The 19,267-nt window shown below is 36.0% G+C and overlaps 2 protein-coding genes and 1 pseudogene across 2 annotated transcripts; 2 read left to right on the top strand and 1 right to left on the bottom strand.

The window, feature by feature from the left end:
• Positions 1-2,592: 2,592 nt before the first annotated feature.
• LOC142534211 (phosphoinositide phospholipase C 6-like) lies at positions 2,593-6,640 on the top strand (annotated as a pseudogene).
• A 543-nt stretch (positions 6,641-7,183) lies between these two features.
• LOC142534215 (phosphoinositide phospholipase C 4-like) lies at positions 7,184-10,722 on the top strand. Its single transcript, XM_075641147.1, has 4 exons — positions 7,184-7,238; positions 7,402-7,646; positions 7,789-7,905; positions 10,702-10,722. Exons 1-4 carry the CDS (start codon positions 7,184-7,186, stop codon positions 10,720-10,722), a joined length of 438 nt encoding a protein of 145 aa, XP_075497262.1.
• A 2,423-nt stretch (positions 10,723-13,145) lies between these two features.
• LOC142534218 (putative serine/threonine-protein kinase-like protein CCR3) lies at positions 13,146-15,682 on the bottom strand. The gene has a single exon (XM_075641151.1). It carries the CDS (start codon positions 15,572-15,574, stop codon positions 13,208-13,210), a length of 2,367 nt encoding a protein of 788 aa, XP_075497266.1. The 5' UTR covers positions 15,575-15,682; the 3' UTR covers positions 13,146-13,207.
• Between the last annotated feature and the right edge of the window lie 3,585 nt (positions 15,683-19,267).

The following is a 19,267-nucleotide window of genomic DNA, read 5'->3' as shown; positions in this document are numbered from 1 at the left end:
TCTCTTCTGAATATATAATCTTATAGGACCCTCCCCTCCCCTCCCCTATTATTCGATAGGGCAGTTTGTCGTTCAGGTTGGTTGGAGTTTGATACAAAGAATGGGATGCCCCATTTAGATTAAAATGGTCTCATCTTACCAAATGGTCCCAAAAACCAAAAGTTGGACGGTAAATGTGCTTTTGCACCTTTGTGCTTAGATAATTGTGGTCTCAAGGAGAAGACAACCTTGTTTTCCTGCGAAAGCTAGCTCTGTGTAAAGGAAAGGAACCTTTATGGGTAGGATAGGATTGACCCACCGGCAGGATGGAAACAAAAAATACTAGGAAGGCTGGAAATCAGTCTAATATGTTGACAATCAATTTAATTAATTGGGCTCTATGTTATCCGGGTGTAACCTATCTCGACTTATAGCCGGATCGGTTTTATTTGTAGTTATGTACCCCTTCCGGCCCTGTTACGGGACAAGATCCTCTCGTTTACCAACCTGGTTCTGAGTTATTGTTATTGTCAGGACTGCTAGCCATATTTATCAAAACCTTCATTAAATATTTTTTAAAAAACAGTCTTTGATCATATAGAGCGACAGGGATTTTAACGGATGGTAATTAGAACATGCATGGGTTTTGTGAAAGTTTTGAAGTGTGCCAAGTCAAGATTGGTGCATAGTGGAAATTGGTATACTTTTATCCGATCTTTTGCTTGTCCATAAACGTTTCACATGATTTTGCCCAAATTACAGTGGAAGATTTATTTCGTGCATGTTCATAGGATGTATCAAAGCATGCATGGGTTTTGAGTGAGATTCATTAGATTTACAGTCAACATGGAATGGAGTAAAAATCCCCCAATATTAGTAAAATCACAAAAGCTCTACCGTCTCACGAGTCAATTGTGTGAGTCAAATTTCTTACTTGACTCGATATATGAAAATCACGAGGGAGATCGTTTATTAAAATAAAACTAGGAGGAAGATCGTGTATTAAAATTTATAAAACCAAAATATCTAAGCACAAAAATAAATAAATATATTTTATTTGGTGTGGGAATTGTTGGGAGAGATGGCGATGGTATGGTTGTTTTTGCTTTTGGGAAGCTTCTGTCAGGCCAGTTTGACAACATTTAGCATAAGCTTTATGTTGTCCTTGAGAGGTGCGAAGTAGCCGCCTCTCGTTTATCTATGCAGAATTGGATCGTGGATGCACTTTCATCTTTTGGCCCTACCATCCTTTACCAGATTGCGCAATGTTCTTCCTGGCAATATCATCCAATTCTCACCAAGATGAACAAATCATCTTGCTTTCTAACATGTTCTAAATGTACAACATAGTTTTGTTTGGGAGGACCACACAACCCTCCTGGATTCGCTCTGTTGTACAAACTGATTGATCGTTTTCACGAATAATATATGATTTTTTTTTAATTAAAAAAACATCTTTCATAGAATAATATTATGAGTAAGTCTCTTGTGAGACGATCTCACGAATTTTTATCTGTGAAACGGATCATTCCTACCGATATTTACAAGTAAAAGTAATATTCTTAGCATAAAAAATAATAATTTTTCATAGAGGACCCAATTACGAGATCTGTCTCACAAAATACGACCGTTAGGATCGTTTCACACAAGTTTTTGTGTAATATTATTTATAAAACCAAAATACATGTGATCCGCTTAAATCCAACTCAATAAAATTGGTGGTTTTCAATATCTTTATATGATTTATATCTTTGTGGGTTTTTCGTTACTATGTAGATACTCAATTTTTTTTTAATTTTAAATTATTCTTGTAACTTTGTTTACAAACTTTCACTTAAAAAAAGACAAAATTATTTTCTATTTGTCATAAATTTCTCTAGCGGTGTTATGTTTTCTATTATTTACCCAATGATACATTTTGAAAAGAAAGAAAACAAACTGGAATGCTAACAAACGGCAACTATATATTTTTTTTTAATCGAGCAAACTAAATTTATTTATTTTTATTATTTACAATATAATAATTTAATTGTTTCAAAATTAGATGTCAAAAAAATTGACGCTTTCATATTTTAATTAAAAATATAAACGTCTAAAATTATTTCTAATTTATAATTGAGATTTTTTTACTAATGTTTTTGAAACAATTTATAAAATTTTAAAAGCTTAGGGTAAATGAGGTGAGAGTGAAAAAAATATTTTAGTTGGTTGGATTTTATCATTCCGATTTTCTCAACTTTTTATTTATTTATATATTTTTTCTCATTTTTAATTTTTAAAATTATTTGATAATAAATATTTATAATTTATTTTTTATAATAAATAAAATTAATAAAAATTTAATAATTTCAAAATTTTAAAATATAAAAAATTATAATAAAATTTATATTAATAAGTTAAAAATAATAACTATCACTAAGTGATAGTAATATAATAAATAAATAAAATAACAATGATAATAATTACCAAAGAAATATAAAATTCTGAAAAATAGTAAATAAAAAATCTTATTGAAATATTAATTATATATTAGGAAATGGAATAAAGCCCGAGAAATAGATTCGCGCCTGCGTCAGCAACGATCAAGCTTCAAAAACTCCTTAAACGTAGCTTTCTTCCTTCCCCTCTTCAATTCCCAATTCTCTCTTCCCCCCTTTGAATTTCATGTTGCATGCAGATGCTTTCGATCATTTTCTTCCCCATTTTTCATCCACGCAGCTAATGGATTCGTCCAACCGACGCCATTAACGATGCTTCGAACGACCAGCTTTTCGAACCATCACGATCAGATCACTTGATGGCCCGCGAGCATCGATTTTCGCATACAATACATCCAGATTTGGCGGGAATCATAATGGGTAGTTACAATTATTACAAAATGTTTGGGTGTTTCAATCGGAAGTTCAAGATCAGCGAGGCCGAGCCACCGCCGGACGTGAGGGCAGCGTTTGTCCGGTACGTGGGGGACGGGGCCCACATGAGGGCTGATCAGCTTTTGAAGTTTTTGGTTGAGTATCAGCAGGAGGTGGACTGCACGGCCGCGGATGCGGAGGCGATAATACAGGGAGTGTTCCGCCACCGCCACCATTCGGCTAAGCGCCCGCGCCCAGGCCTTACCCTTGACGACTTCTTCCATTTTCTATTCCAAGATGATCTTAACAATCCGATTATCTATCAGGTTAATCTTCTTCATTTCTCTTATTTTGTTGAATGTATAGTGTATACTGAGTGTATGTATTTATCCACTCTGAATGGAACTGTAAACACATTCTTAGTCGTGAATCGTGACAATTCTAGTAAAAATCCATTCAAACAAGAGCTTTGAACGGAATTTGGAATCTTATCCGGGATAATACATATCTTATTATGGATAATGTTTGAAATTGCAGAAGCTTTTATGATTTTGGACAAAAGTTTAGTGGTTGACTTCATATTCAGTGTTGCTTTTGAGTTGTAAGAATGTGTTAGATTTTAAGAATACATGCTTAAGTTTTGTAAGTTACTACGACTCATGGTTTTCGTTGTGTGAGTATGTGTATGAAGTACACTTACGCTCTTTCGTTGAGGTTTGTTAAGTGGTGAGAAAAGATTATAATGCCACATTTACTTCTGCGTCGAACTTTTGGAAAAGTGTTTTTACTCAATTAGCATTAAGAGGTATTGAGATTCAGAGTAATAATGATCCGGTCATTGCCTAAGATCTTTTGATTGTTGGAGTGAACGGTTTTTCTGACGAAGTATTCTAGCTGATGGTAAGTGAATTATTCAATATCATATTTTTAACTGCAATAAGATTCAAATCAGTAACTTGTGCATATTGTATGGCATGCTATCTTCTTTGAAAATCAAAGAACTGCTACTGTTTGTGAAATAGACGGTTTGTAAAGGGTTCAGGCATAAGGATTTATCAGTAATTATTTTTCTGGAAAAAAAATAGAGAAGATGGAAAATTTGGTTCATCAAACAGGCAGTTTTCTGAGAAAAATCATACACAGTATTCGAATCAAACCAATAGATGTTGAGATGTGATGCCTTGATAAGCATCGATTCAATGACTAACACTACAGACATTTGAAGTGGAATCATCTCACAATTACCTTGACATTTTATACAACTCCAGGTATACCAAGATATGACTGCGCCATTGCAACATTATTTCATATATACAGGTCACAATTCCTATTTAACTGGAAACCAGTTAAGCAGTGACTGTAGTGAAATCCCAATCATTAAATCTCTGGAAAATGGTGCGAGGGGAATATAACTCGACTTATGGCCAAATTCTGCAAAAGCTAAAATTCATGTTCTTCATGGAAGGTATGGTAAGATCCTATATTCTTGTAATTCTGATATTTCAATTTCACTTGTCATTCACAAGAAAGAGGCACAACCCCATGAACATTGTTATTAAAGAGAAATTTGAGTAACCAAATCAAGTCACACGTACTTCTGTAAGCATCTTTATATGCAATACTTTTACTGTGAAATTCGTTACTACAATGGGTGTTCAAACAGGCGATGTGCCTGAAAGCCCGTTAGAAGTTGGTTGTACACCTGGCATAGGCAAGAGGTTTCTGTCACAAATACTTGAAAATAGTTTTTCATAATTCCAATGTCTCGTCTTCGAACCTTGCTCAATTTTGGCTCAAAAGTTTTTTGAACAGGCTTAAGTTCAATTCAAGTTCCTATTTTTCCGACTCAAATTTAATTACTATTCAAGCCATTTGGTTTCTTCTCCCCTCTGTGGAAACTTACGGAATCTTCTCGTTGTTAATTTTTGTTGTTTCTTATTATCAAATAATTTCGACTCTGAATTGATCCGCAGAACCCTAACAACTCCTATACCACTCATGAAATGCTTGAAGTCTATTAAAGAGCATGCTTTTGTTAAATCTCCGTACCCAGTAATAATCACTTTAGAGGATCATCTAACACCGGAACTTCAAGCTAAAGTTGCAGAGGTAACATTTCTTCGACATTGACTGTCTGTGTTTTTTTTGAATTTTTTGATTGTGTTCTGATTGTGATCAGAGTTACATTTCATTCTTAGATGGTTCTACAAATTTTTGGAGACTTGCTCTATTACCCTGAGTGAGCATGCTCGGACGAATTTCCATCACCCGAGGTATTGAAGCATAAAATTATACTTTCAACCAAACCACCCAAAGAGTACCTAGAATCAAAGATTATCAAGGATCAAGATGTCTTGTCACCAAGGGAGAAAGATTCATCTGACGATGAATTGTTGACGAGGGGACGGGGGATGTCAGAACCTACAGCCGAACCTGAAGCCGATGACAAGGTAACGTGAAGGCTCCTTTATTGCACTTGATAATATGTTATCCGTATGACCTAGTTATAATTAATGCTGTCTTATCCTGACATCCTGTAATGAATAGAGAATTAATGAATAGAGAATGACATTGAGGTATGTCTATCATATTCAACACCAGGTGCTAATATTGTACTTCTTTTGACCATTAGAGTGATAGCGGTAAAGATGATGAAGATATCAAATTCATTGAGAAAAAAATCAGGCAATATTACAACACCAGAATTTAAGCGCCTAACAGCTATTGATACCGAGAAAGCGAAACTTGGTCTGATGCCTGCAATACGAAATGGCAGCGATCATGGTAATGAATCAGATAGTATCAATCATCATGACATTCCATCTCCAATTGACAAAGATTTCTCCGAAGATAAATTATCATTTAAGGAGATGTTAGATCCTTCGGCTGATCTTGAAGCTGAGGTCAAGGTAAAAGGGCTTCTTCTATGCTATGAAAGTCTAGGAACATTTATAACATTTACATGTGGGACCTACATGGCACCACATGATCTAATTAATGTTCTTGGTGCATTATTTGGAACAAAACAAGGAATGAAAAAAATGTTTTCTATATATATTTTACTATTGGTGCTAATGTGCTTACACCATCGATCTGAAAATCAGGGTGACAGTTATCAAGATGATATGGATCACATTCAACAAAAATCATGCAATATGTCCACGCCAGAATTCAAGCGTCTGATTGCTATTAATTCTGGGAATGTTCAAAAAGGCTTGAGGCACACACCAAGTACCGATTGCAATATTGTTAATCCCAAAGAATACTTGGATACAAAAAATACCCAGGATCAAGATATTTCATTACCAAGGGGAAAAGATTCCTTGGAAGATGAACTGTCGCTCAGGGAGACATTATCCCCTACATCTGAACTTTTAGCCAGTAACAAGGTAAACTGAAGGCTCCTTGTATATTACACTTGAGTCTTGACGAAAGACAACAGGAGCATTTAAACCACTAACATGTGGAACCTACATGGCACAGCATGTTGATGTGTCATTTAAAAAAATATAAAAGTCATCTCTATGTCATTCTACTTTTTAAGTGTTCATGTGCTTGTATTTTTTCTGAAATATCAGAGTGACAGTAATCAAGATGACGTCGATTCAATTCAACAGAAGCCAGGCAACATGGCTGCACCAGAATTTAAACGTTTAACTGCTTCTAATACTGAAAAGGCGAAAAAAGACCTGAGACATATGTTGAGAAATGATTTTAGTTTTGATGATCCAGAAGAGTATCTTGAAACAAAGAATACCAAGGATCAACATTTTTCATCGCCAATGAAAAAGGAATCATACGAAGATTAATTAACAATGAGAGAGACGTCAAATCCATCAGCTGAACTTGAAGCCTATGTCAATGTAAGACGGGGGTTTATTCTATGCCCCACCTAGTTCAAATTCTTGTTCTATTGTGTAAGAACAAGGTAAAGGCAAATTTTCATCTATTTAGGTGCTAATACACTCATACTTTTCTGAAATGTCAGAGCGAGAGTGATCAAGGCAACATCGATTCCATGCAACATAAGTCAGGCATTATGGTCGTGCCGGAATTTAGGCGTTTGACTGCTATTCATACTGGGAAGTCGCAGAAAGGATTGAGGCACGCACGGAGCAATGATAGTTACCTAGTTAATCCCCAAGAGTACCAAGTATCATCAAGATATTACATTTGAAGTTGAAGTAATGAGCCCGAAGCTTATGATAAGGTAGAAACAATTAACTATGCAACATTTCTTAAATATGCAAAATCTGAAATAGAAAAAATTTGGATATCTTTTAATTACCTAATCATTTTTCATGTTACCCGGAATTAAACTCTTGATTATATGCCTGGCGTGGATAATAAACATGAATCAGGTCGAGCTTTATGGGCCAGGATTTCCAGTCTTGGCTGAGATATTAGGTTAAGGGGTATTGGTTTGCACCGGCATTCTATTTCTCTATTACACCTGATGATAGACACCAGAAGCATTTTTACAGTTGACCTAGAGGGTCCTATATGACACACACACTATCCAATGATCGTAAATGCCAAATCTTTTGTTTTATAACATTCTACTTTTTAGTTGATCGTATGCTTTCTTATGAAAATCAGAGCGACAGTGATCAAGACGATGAAGATATCGGTTTTCATCGACAAAAATCAGGAAATATGTCGGCACCAGAATATAAGCGGTTGATCGCCATTCATGCCGGGAAGGTAAAAAAAGGCTTGAAGCATGCACTTAGAAATGGTAGTGGTAAAGTTAATCGACTTAGTTTGAGTGAACAAACACTTGAAAGGGCTGCAGCATCTTATCCAATGGATGATGTCAGGTACGCTATTTTTTTCGCTCATAGATACGCTTGAGTTAATTCGTAAAACTTGTTACCTGTTAGTTTTTTATGAAAATTTTAAAAAATAACTTTGGTCGAACTGTCAGTTTTCTTTTATTATTTTTTACCTTTTTCAGGTTCTCTCAAAAAATATTTTGAGGGTATTTCCGAAGAGAACACGAGTAACATCATCAAATTTTGACCCGACTATTGGATGGATGCACGGAGCTCAGATGATTGCTTTTAATATGCAGGTTAGTTCTGTATCGAGCTTGAGGTGAATTTTACTAGATTAGTATAGAAAAATCGAAATTATATTCTGATGATCAAGAATAAGGAAAACATGACCGTGGTACATAAAATCGCCTTGAGCACGAGGAATTTTTGTCGGTTGGTTGCCGTGGAATGAAGATGTACAACAGACAACATGACATCAAGGATAAAAAAATTTATGACCTTTGGAGGTCACGTGAAAATCTATTTTCTGAATACTCCATGATACTCACGGGAAATTTAGGGTCCGATCCACGCAAGCGTCACTAATCCAGACACGGGCTTCAAAATTACCCTGGGCCTGAAATCACAAATAAGACCGTTAGGAGGGGGCCAGGAGGGTGTCCCGGCGTAGCCCCTCCGACGCTCAAGTCAGAGACTGAGGATGTATGGGGGGAGCAGCTAAGGGCGCTGCTGAAAACAATATAGTGAATCCAATAATCATACGCTCCAACCTGGTATTTATAGGAGAATACCTGGGCTTGTCATGGGCCATTCACCCCTGGGCCTTAATGATGGGCCGGGAATTTGGGCCGGATCTTGATGGGTTCATCCCTGGGTATCACCAGTCTCCCCATCCCGAGTCGAACTGAACTGTAGGTTCAAAGTTCGATTGATTGCGTTGTTCTCGGTTTACAACATGTGAGTTGTGCATTTTCTTCCACCCCTCCGTCAGTCTCCAAAAAGTTGGAAACAAATCAAATGTCAATCCTAGCACCGCTTCATCATCACCTCGCCGCCTGCACGCCAGCCCCAACAACGTGCGTCCGCCCTTGCGCGCCTCGCCCCCTCGCGCGCTCGCCCCGCGCGGCCGCACAGCTCCCGCGCGCCACGCCCTCACCGAGCTCGTCCGGTGCCCTGCCGAAGCACTCGCCCCCTCGCGCACCATGCTTGCCTGCTCGCCCGGGCGCCGGCTCGCCCGCGTGCCACAGGCTCGCCCTCAAGCCCTCTTCCATGCCTTCGCCCTAGCGCCTGCTCGCCAGCGCCACGCCACGCCAGCTCGCCCGCACCCCGCAGCTCGCCCGCCACTCCAGCTCGCCCCTAGCCCCTCGCCTGCCGCTCTCGCCCTCACCCGCCGAGCGTCTGCTCGCCGCGCGCCCGAGCTCCACACGCTAGCTCGCCCGCCACTCCGGCTCGCCCGAGCGCCTGCTCGCCCCCGCCACGCCACGCCAGCTCGCCCTCACCACGCCAGCTCGCCGAGAGCCTGCCTGCCCGCCACTCGCTTGCCCTCGCGCCACAGGCTCGCCCTCGGCCACGCCTTCGCCTCGTCCGATACGTTGAGAAATTTGATATATTCCCTTGCGAATGATTGTGTGATTTCTGAAAAAATTATGGGGGCGTTGCCCCTACACCCCCACGACCTGAACGGGCAGGTCGATCCCCGCGACCTGACCGGGCAGGTCGATCCCCGTAAACTCTGCTCCCCGTAAACATCTTTTGTTATCGACTAACCAAATAAATTTTTCTCTTCCCAAACTCTGCTCCTCTGCTAGGCGATGCCTTAGCAGGAAAATAAAAACTCAACATCTTTACCCTCTAACTCCTCTGCTAGGTGACACCTTAGCAGGAAAAATAAATTTAATTCTCCTCATCCACTCTTCTCCTCTGCTAGGCGATGCCTTAGCAGGAAAATAAAATCAACACCCCTACCCTCTAACTCCTCTGCTAAGCCGGGCCTTAGCAGGAAAAATCAAACTCTCACCTCATCATCTCATAACTCCACTGCTAAACCGGGCCTTAGCAGGAAAATAAAATTCAACACCTCCACCCTCTAACTCTTCTGCTAGGCGATGCCTTAGCAGGAAAATAAAATTCAACACCTCCTCGGTTCCACGAGCTCCTGAGGGACATCTTGACATCCACCTTCCCCTCTCTGCTCACCCATCCTCTGATTTATCCATGGAGGGTCTTGACCACGCCTAGGGGGCGAGCGAGACCTTTGTCGACTCCTTAATGAGGATCCTTCTCGTCTATCCCGTGAAGACAATCTAGCACTGTACTCAGGGATGAACCCATCAAGATCCGGCCCAAATTCCCGGCCCATCATTAAGGCCCACAGGTGAATGGGTCATGACAAGCCCAGGTATTCTCCTATAAATACCAGGTTGGAGCGTATGATTATTGGATTCACTATATTGTTTTCAGCAGCGCCCTTAGCTGCTCACCCCATACATCCTCAGTCTCTGACTTGAGCATCGGAGGGGCTACGCCGGGACACCCTCCTGGCCCCCTCCTAACGGTCTTATTTGTGATTTCAGGCCCAGGGTAATTTTGAAGCCCGTGTCTGGATTAGTGACGCTTGCGTGGATCGGACCCTAAATTTCCCGTGAGTATCACACTGTATGACAAAAAGGGTCAGAAACTTAAGTATGTGAGGCTTCTTATCAGGTTTCAGTTTCATTGATATTCTCCATATTCTTTTACCCCATTTTTCTCTGTGTAAATGTTTATATTTTTTCCTAGATGGGATTAAACAAACTGTGAAAAAGCTCATAAACTCCTAGTCCCATTAAACAATTCATGATTTTTAATTATAGAAATATAAATAGGATTAAACTGTGAAAAAAGCTCACAAGCTCCATGTTCAATTACAAGGCTTAGCCTTGTGTACAAGATTTAACTGCATGAATATCAACTTGAGTGAAAATCGTGCTAAAATAATGGGAATTCATGACATTTGATGGAACTGACACAAGTTAAGTGAAATCAGGGGAAATGAGGGTATTATTTTACATAAAGAATGGATCATTTTTTCTGTACTGTTCTCATATTCACAGGCAAAACTAAATGGTGAATAATGTTGAATAATTGCTAAGTGATAAACCAAAAAGAAGCCTAATCGAACTCCAAACTATGTCTGACAGGAGAAAATAAAATGATAATTAAATTAGCATTCTTGTCTAACTCTCTATATTAATGTTTGGTAAGACATTACAATGGAAATGCTCATTCAAATAAGAATGACAATTCTCATATTCATGGAAAGGATCATTCCATATATTCTGGATGTGATGATCATTTTCAATTCTGACATATTTTATAAAAAATTTACTTTATTTAATCTAACTAAATATATATTTTCATAATAATAATAATAATAATAAATTGATAATAATAAATAATATATAATATGATTATCATTTTAGGCATTTTTATTTTTATGATAATTATAATAATAAATAAAACATTATATATCAGACTAAAAATAACAAAATAATATAATATTACATTAATTATAAATAAATAAAATGATGATAATAAAATGATAATGTTAATATTGATAATTAAAATAATAAAATAATAATTCAATAGTCATGATAATAATATTAATATATAAACATATAATAAAAATAAAAAACATAAAATAAATATTTAGTTGATATTAATTATTATAATATTTTATTGAATGATAGTTATTTTATCAAATAAAATAATAATAATATAATTATATGATAACATTAAATTTAAAATAATTAATAGACATCAATAATTAGCATTTTTGTTATAATAATAATAATAATAATAATAATAACATATCTTGAGTAAATTATTATTTTGAATTTTAGTTAAAAAATATTTGATTATTAAAAATAATTTCATTCATTTTTTTCCATTTCTTTATGCATGAATAATTGGAATGAAATATAATTATCATTCTATTTTAATCTCAATTTAGTTTCAAGATTTATTTCATCCATGTCTTATTTCATTCATTCATATCAATAATATCTAAATCTATCAGTTACAAATGGAGATTCGGATTCTCCTCGATCAATATATTTTTCACAATTAAATTCTGGACAAAAACTTGTGTAAGACGGTCTCATTAGTCGTATTTTGTGAGACGGATCTCTTATTTGGATCATCCATGAAAAAATATCATTTTTTATGCTAAGAGTATTACTTTTTATTGTGAATATCGGTAAGGTTGACCCGTCTCACAGATACAAATTCGTGAGACCGTCTCACAAGAGACCTACTCTAAATTCTGAGTGACGTTTTCTTCAATATATTTTTTTTAAAGATCAAGAATTGTAAGCCTCAAGAAGCAAAATTCTTATATTTGTTAATATTGATGTTTGTGCAATAAATTTTGCAACGGAAGAAATTCAATTTTATTGAGAATATAATTGACTTATACAAATTAAATTAAATGCGTTCCTATGTTTTTTTCTTTCAATATTTCATTTAGTTCGGAATTTAAGTTTTGATGGGTGAGAAATTCCTTAAATTAGGTTAGGTTGGTTGTCCAAACACGTTTTCCATTTCCCACTTGATAAATGTCATTAAATATAATTTATTTATTTTTATTAAGATTTCAATAATACAATTTATTTATGTGCTGTATTTATATTAAGAAATTGATTAATATAACTATTTTAGGACAAGAAACTGTTACCCAATAACCAGGGCCCAATACATCCTCGTCATAACAAAATATTTAAATCAAAATTTTCAATTATTTGATTAGGAAGAACTATTTCGTTTTCTTAAAAAAAAATAGTTGATTAAGGTTAAAAAAAATATCTTGAAGAAATTTAAATTCTCAAGAAATAATCAAGTCATATTTAAAAAAGCCTGTATATGTATATACTTTCGCTTAAAATTTTAATAAAATTATTAAATAATTTTTTTAATATTATGAATTTTTTGTTCTTAAATAGTTTTGCCACCTAACTAACAAGAAAAATTCAAACTTGTTGAAAGTTAAACCATTGTCCAGTGCTGTCTCAATTGAATTCGTGTAATGAGAGTCAATTGAGACAACGTCTAAAATTGGACCAAAACTTGATTTTGGAACATCCTTTTTGCTGGTCCCATACTAAACATTTCAAAACAACACAAGCTCGGAATAAATACAAAACATTTCAACTTTCGACTCAAATTTTATATTTTAATATTGAACTTACTCTAATAAACATTTCAACGTTCGACTCAAGTTCTATATTTTAATATCGAACTGGCTCGATTAGCTTGTTTCACATAAAAGCATTTTAGATATGTCTCGGGTATGGACCACCCGAGACCGATTGAAGCTTGTATGATCAAATGCAAATATGATCCATTTTCAAGACATTTTTTTGATTTTGAAGGAGGCAATGCATTTCATTGCCTTGTGTTTCGTGTTGAACATTCTTCCAAGGTAATCATCGTACTACACAGCTTGAACAGACCTTTACACCACAAATATGTCTAAATTTAGCTGAAAAATGTCATGAAATTAATGGAAATTAATACCAAATGAAAAAAAGAATAAGATTCTACAATTAGTCGGGTCTAATTTCAATCGGAAGCAATGGAGATCTGACCACTGGAAATGCTGCCGTGGCTATCATCACACAGAACCAATGCTCGTTCCAAGTTGACAACAATGTCAGTCATGGTAGGCCTATCTTTTCCTTCCAGATGCACACAATGCATAGCCGTGTAAGCCATTAGCTCCACAGCCTCGGATTCTTTCGTCTCCGGTGGACCAACTCTTGAATCCAAAATCTTAGTCAATTCTCCGGCCATAATCGCCGGCACAGTATAATCCACCACGCTAATAGGTGAACCTTCTTCATTCTTGAATATAGCCCTCTTCCCTGTCAAAAGTTCCAACAACACGACCCCGAGACCGTAAACATCACTCTTTGTTGTCAAGACATTTAATCCATAATATTCGGGGTCAATGTATCCAACTGTGCCTGCAGCCTTCATCGGCCTATAATCACGGTCATTTTCCGGCCCCATTAAAGATAATCCGAAATCAGAAACTCTTGCTGTCCAATTTAAGTCAAGTAATATGTTTGAAGACTTGATGTCTCGATGAATAATGGGTGGCACGGCGTAGTTGTGGAGGTACTCAATCCCACGAGAGGCATCTAGTGCGATCTTGATCCTCATTTTCCAAGAATTCACGATGCTACTACTCTTTTCAGAGTTGTTCTTTCCATGCAAATGATCGTGAAGCGCCCCGTTCTTCATATACTCATAAACCAACAACCTTTCATCCCTTTCATTACAATAACCAACCAACCTAACCAAATGCTTGTGGTGTAGCCTTGATAAGAATGCTATTTCCGACTCAAACGCGCTCTCTTTTTCTTGAAATTTCTTTGTTTTTGGCCCTGTTTCGCTTCTTTTTATAGCAACTTCACGGCCATCATGCAATTTCCCTTTGTAAACAACCCCAAAACTCCCTTCACCAATCTTGTTCTCCAACGCAAAGTTGTTAGTAGCAGAGACAAGGTCGGAAAATAAGAACACCTCCCCCCTATCCGTGTGTTTCGAAGAAGGTCCACTCCTCTGGCGCTTCATAAGGATCGAGGCCTGGCGCCTAAGAGTGGATGATCTCGAAGGTGGACTGCTACTAGATTGTTGAGCGCCATTAGCTACACCAATGGTTGGCTGCACAGAATTATGAATCTTTTTCTTGCCGAAACAGACTCCAGTCCACAAACAATAAATCACGGAGCAAATGGCCCCAAGACCCCCCACGGATCCAACAATAACCAGAACCAGTAAGCCCTTTGTAAGCCCTCTAGAACGAGAATATCTAATAATAGTCACTGGTGGTTCTGGTGATGAAACTGGCGGAATCAAAAGAGGAATATCACACGGCCTACAAATATTACCATTTTCGGAACAAAGTGTTTGAGATTCGGGATATACATTACATGTACAAGAAGTATCCACACATGGCCCTGGAAGTGTCTTTAGCAAAGGTAGTTCAACCCCTGAAGATTGAAACTGGTTAGGCCAACCGGCACCCCAACAAATCACTGAAAAATTGCTAGTTGTTAGCCCACATGTAAAATTCAACCCTGCAACTATGAATTCAAATGAAACCCCATCAGTGATATTGCTTGAATATTCACCATTCCCACCCCAACAAATAACTGTTCTATTCAATCTTCTGATTGCACAGCTGTGATTTGCCCCCAAAGCCAGGCCTCTGTACTGGTATGCCGAATTCGAGGGCACATTCAATTGACCATTATTATTATCCCCTTTACAGATAACGAATCCTGAAACATCTATTCCACAAGCATGCCTTCCACCAACCTGAATGTTCACCATTGAGAAATTTGCAAATTGGGATTGTATTGAAGAAGAAATATCATTAATCCCCCAGCAAAGAACCCGATTGTTACTCTTCAAAACTCCACATGAAAATCCAAGCCCAGACGAAATTACACCAAATTGTAAATTCTCAGATGAAGAAACGATATCTCCTCGCCAGCAAACTGCGTTTTTTGATGCAGTAACATTTGTTAACGCGCAAATTTGAGTGTCACCAATGGTGAGAGAAGTCAATAAAGCCGTGGTGCTGTTATAAATTCTCTTGGGACTGAAGGTGGTGTTCCAGCATAGAAGACTAAAGCCGCCGGAGCGAACGCCACAAAGGGTGTCTCTGCCACCGGCGACGGCGTCGAATGAGGTGGTGGGTAGGATCGGCGGAAGAATCTGGCCATCCCGCCAGCATTGGACTCTCTGGATGGGTTGCGACGCCACTATGCTGCAGATAGTGGTGGCGGAGCCGTATACCACAGCGAGTGTGGAGCCAGAGCCCCCGAGTGCATGAGCTGATCGCAGAGATGGGGACACGGCGGCGAGAAGGATAATTATGGCAGCGGCGGCGGTGACGGCTGCAAAGGGTGTCGTCATGAAAGGGGCGTTGTTATCTGAGGGTGCGGTTGCCCCCTCATTTGTTGAGAGAGAGGAAAATGTCGTACAGAGAGACTATGTGATTTGTAGATAAGCGGACAGTGTACGCTTCCAACATCACCTAAAGTTTTCTTTTCAATTTTATTTTGTAATAATTGACAACATATTTATACTGTATTATTAAATTTAAAATTTTTAAAATAATTCTCTCAAAAACATCAAAATATTTAATTTCATAATTATTTTTTTTATTTTACTAAAATCTCCTCAAATCAATTCATATTTACATAAAAAAATCTAAACAAAACTTCTTTTTAAAATCGAACAAATATTGTAAATCGAAAATAATTTCATTTTAATTGTTTAATATTATTTGATCAAATTAAAAATAATAATAACATATGCAACGCGTGTGCGTCTTTTACTAGCAATTAATATTTTCGATTAGGAGAGCAACTATAATTAACACCTATATAAACATTCGTTGAGATTATGTCGTCCTATACATTCAAAAAGTAAACGTCAGTTCAACCGATGCTCACATAATACTTATAACAAGTTTTCACCATATCAAAACTAATGTATATAAATAAGTATGGTGTGTTTAATAAGTATTATATATGTAGTAATGTTTACATTACTCAAGTTTTGAGACAATAAAGCTCGAGATTGACTCATGAGATTAGATATAATCGAGCTCGGATGCATCTAAATCCTCGTTACAAAATGAGTAGATCTCTTATGAGACAGTCTCACGAATCTTTATAAATGAGATGTGTTAATACTACCGATATTCACAATAAAAAGTAATACTTTTAGCATAAAAAGTAATATTTTTTCATGGATGACCAAATAAGAGATCTGTCTCACAAAATACGACCGTAAGACCGTCTCACACAAGTTTTTGCCTTATAAAATTCGTTAAGTGGAGAGTGGATACTATTTTGGTCGTTAGTTCTAAATTCTGATATATGTGATAGTATATTTGAGGATTTTGATAAATACCTAACATATTTTTAATGAATTCGTTCCACGCTTTTGTCTTTTATTTTAATTGATCGACAACAAAATCAAATTTAATGTTGAAATATTTTAAAATATCATAATCTATCTATATCATATGTGCCTAATATACCGGTATGTATGCGAAATTGTAAGGATAAATCAGAGTATTTATTAATATTAATTAATTTGGAAATAGAATGGGCACAAATCTACACAAAAAACACGTGAATTAATAATAATTATAGAGAGCTACGTATCCATAGCCATGAATATCGAAGGTCGCCACCGTTGAATATCACGGATTAAGCTTTATTATTATTATTATTATTATTATTATTATTATTATTAAATATTAAAATTATGGGATTATTATCTGTGAGATGGGTCAACGCTAGCGATATTCACAATAAAAAGTAATATTCTTAGCATAAAAAGTAATATTTTTCATGGATGACCCAAATAAGAGATCCGTCTTACAAATACGACCCATGAGATCGTCTCACACAATTTTTTACCTTAAAGTTATACTGGCTATAAATATTTATTTTGCATGTTATCTAATCCAAAATTTGTTATAGAATTTACAAGCAAGAATAACATATTATTTTGTTAGTATAAAAAAAAGCAAAAAAGAGTCTCCAAAAATTTTAAGGAGTTTTCATAAAAAGAGAATTAAAAAAATAAAAAAATAAAAAATTATTGTATGAGAGAGAAAAAAGGACAAAGGGGAGAGACATTATGTAGACTGTAGAGTACCAAATGGTCAAGAAAAAGTGATACATTTATCGAACACATGAAACCATTCCAAAGTCATGTGTTATGTTATCTGTTGTTTAAATAGTTAGATATTTTAGTAGTCTGACGCAATTGATTCTCATAGAGAAGACGACTCGGAATTTGGTAACATTATATTTGCTTGCCACGAATTCTCAGTCAAAGACCATCTTATAAGGTCAACTTCATCCGTAGACAAGCAAACAAAGTTGCCCACAATCTAGCTAGGGAATCTTGTTTTCATGCTCGTCCCATAGTCTGGACCTCAATACCACACTTTATTGTTGATGCTATGCATGAGGATGGTAATAACTCTTCCAATTAATAAAATTATCTTCTTTTCAAAAAAAATATATAGTTTGATATTTTGTGAGACGGTGGTATTTATTTATGTGAGCCGGATCGTTTTGATCCATTGTAAAGTGAAATTACTATTTTTTAGTATAAAATTAATACTTTTTTTATGTAATAAGTTGTATCAAAGATTCATCTCATAAAATTAACTCGTGAAACGATTTCATGGAGATATGTGAAGTAGTGAATTGGAAAGAAGTTTTCGTAAAGAAGCGTTTGACAAATTCAATTGAAGTAGCCGCATGATTATTTGGACTTTTGACAATTTTGATTTTTCCTCACCATATTTTTATGTTTTAAAATAGAATAGGTTTTGTGAAACAGTCTCACAAATCTTTATCTGTGAGACGGATCAACCCATCGATATTCACAATAAAAAGTAATACTCTTAGTATAAAAAGTAATATTTTTTCATGGATGACCCAAATAAGAGATCTGTCTCACAAAATAGGAGACTGTCTCACACAAGTTTTTATGTTTAAAATATAATATATTTGATTTTTTTAGTTAATATATATACATAAACTTTATTTCCTATTCCAGTCATGATTTGCTTTTTGACCGGGAGAAATGGCTCCCTTTTCTTTATTCAAATGACAACTAATTTGTAGCAACAGCCAACAAGTTTTTCTAGATTAGATCATATTTTGACGTCTACTTTTTTATTAATTTTTTTGATTTAGACACCAATCTTCCGATAATCAATGGTAATGAAAAAATACTAATCATTTTCCCTTAATTTAACTACAAAATATGGATTAAAACATGGGGAAAAAATAAAGCGTAGATGACAAATAATTTATACAAATAATCGAACACACATGTTGTCTGGGTAACGAACACATTTTGTTTTGAAAGTTCTGATATAACGATATTCAATAAAATTAAATATGAGATGAGATTTAACAAACTTGTTTTTTTATATAATTATAAAATACTAAAAAATTTAAGTTTACTTTACAAAATTAAATATTTATCAGATTTAAATGTGTGAAATGATAGATTTGGGAAAGTTTTTAAGGGAAGAAATTGTTAACGCAGTGTGCGTGTGATTTCAATTGTCGTCTCGAGATCAACTATACAATTTGATTAATTGATCTGCAAATTTTTAATTACAATTTCTTACGAAATATAAACTTAACAACCTAAAATATAATTCGATTAAAATTTTAAATCCGGACATGTTCGTCTATCGTGGCATTTGAAGCACGTGTTTAGTTTATCATAAAACTCTATTCTATTATATTTTATCGAGAATGTCTCTTGTGAGACGGTCTCACGAATCTTTATCTGTGAGACGGGTCAAACCTACCGATATTCACAATAAAAAGTAATATTTTATCATGGATGACCCAAATAAGAGATCTGTTTCACAAAATACGACATGTGAAATTGTCTCGCACAAATTTTTTGCCTAGATGCTATTATCACCATCCTCATATATGTGCGTGTAATATGTCGGGCTCCTGAAATAGCCGGTTGGGCTTCATTTCCGAACCATAAAATATTTGGGCCTTGTGACCTGCAATTGTTTGGGTCCAATATCATTGAGAAATGACC

This window comes from Primulina tabacum, unplaced genomic scaffold (assembly GCF_025594145.1).
Source record: "Primulina tabacum isolate GXHZ01 unplaced genomic scaffold, ASM2559414v2 Contig429, whole genome shotgun sequence".
In the NCBI taxonomy this organism is placed as follows: domain Eukaryota; kingdom Viridiplantae; phylum Streptophyta; class Magnoliopsida; order Lamiales; family Gesneriaceae; genus Primulina; species Primulina tabacum.
This window is presented reverse-complemented; position numbering and strand designations above follow the sequence as displayed.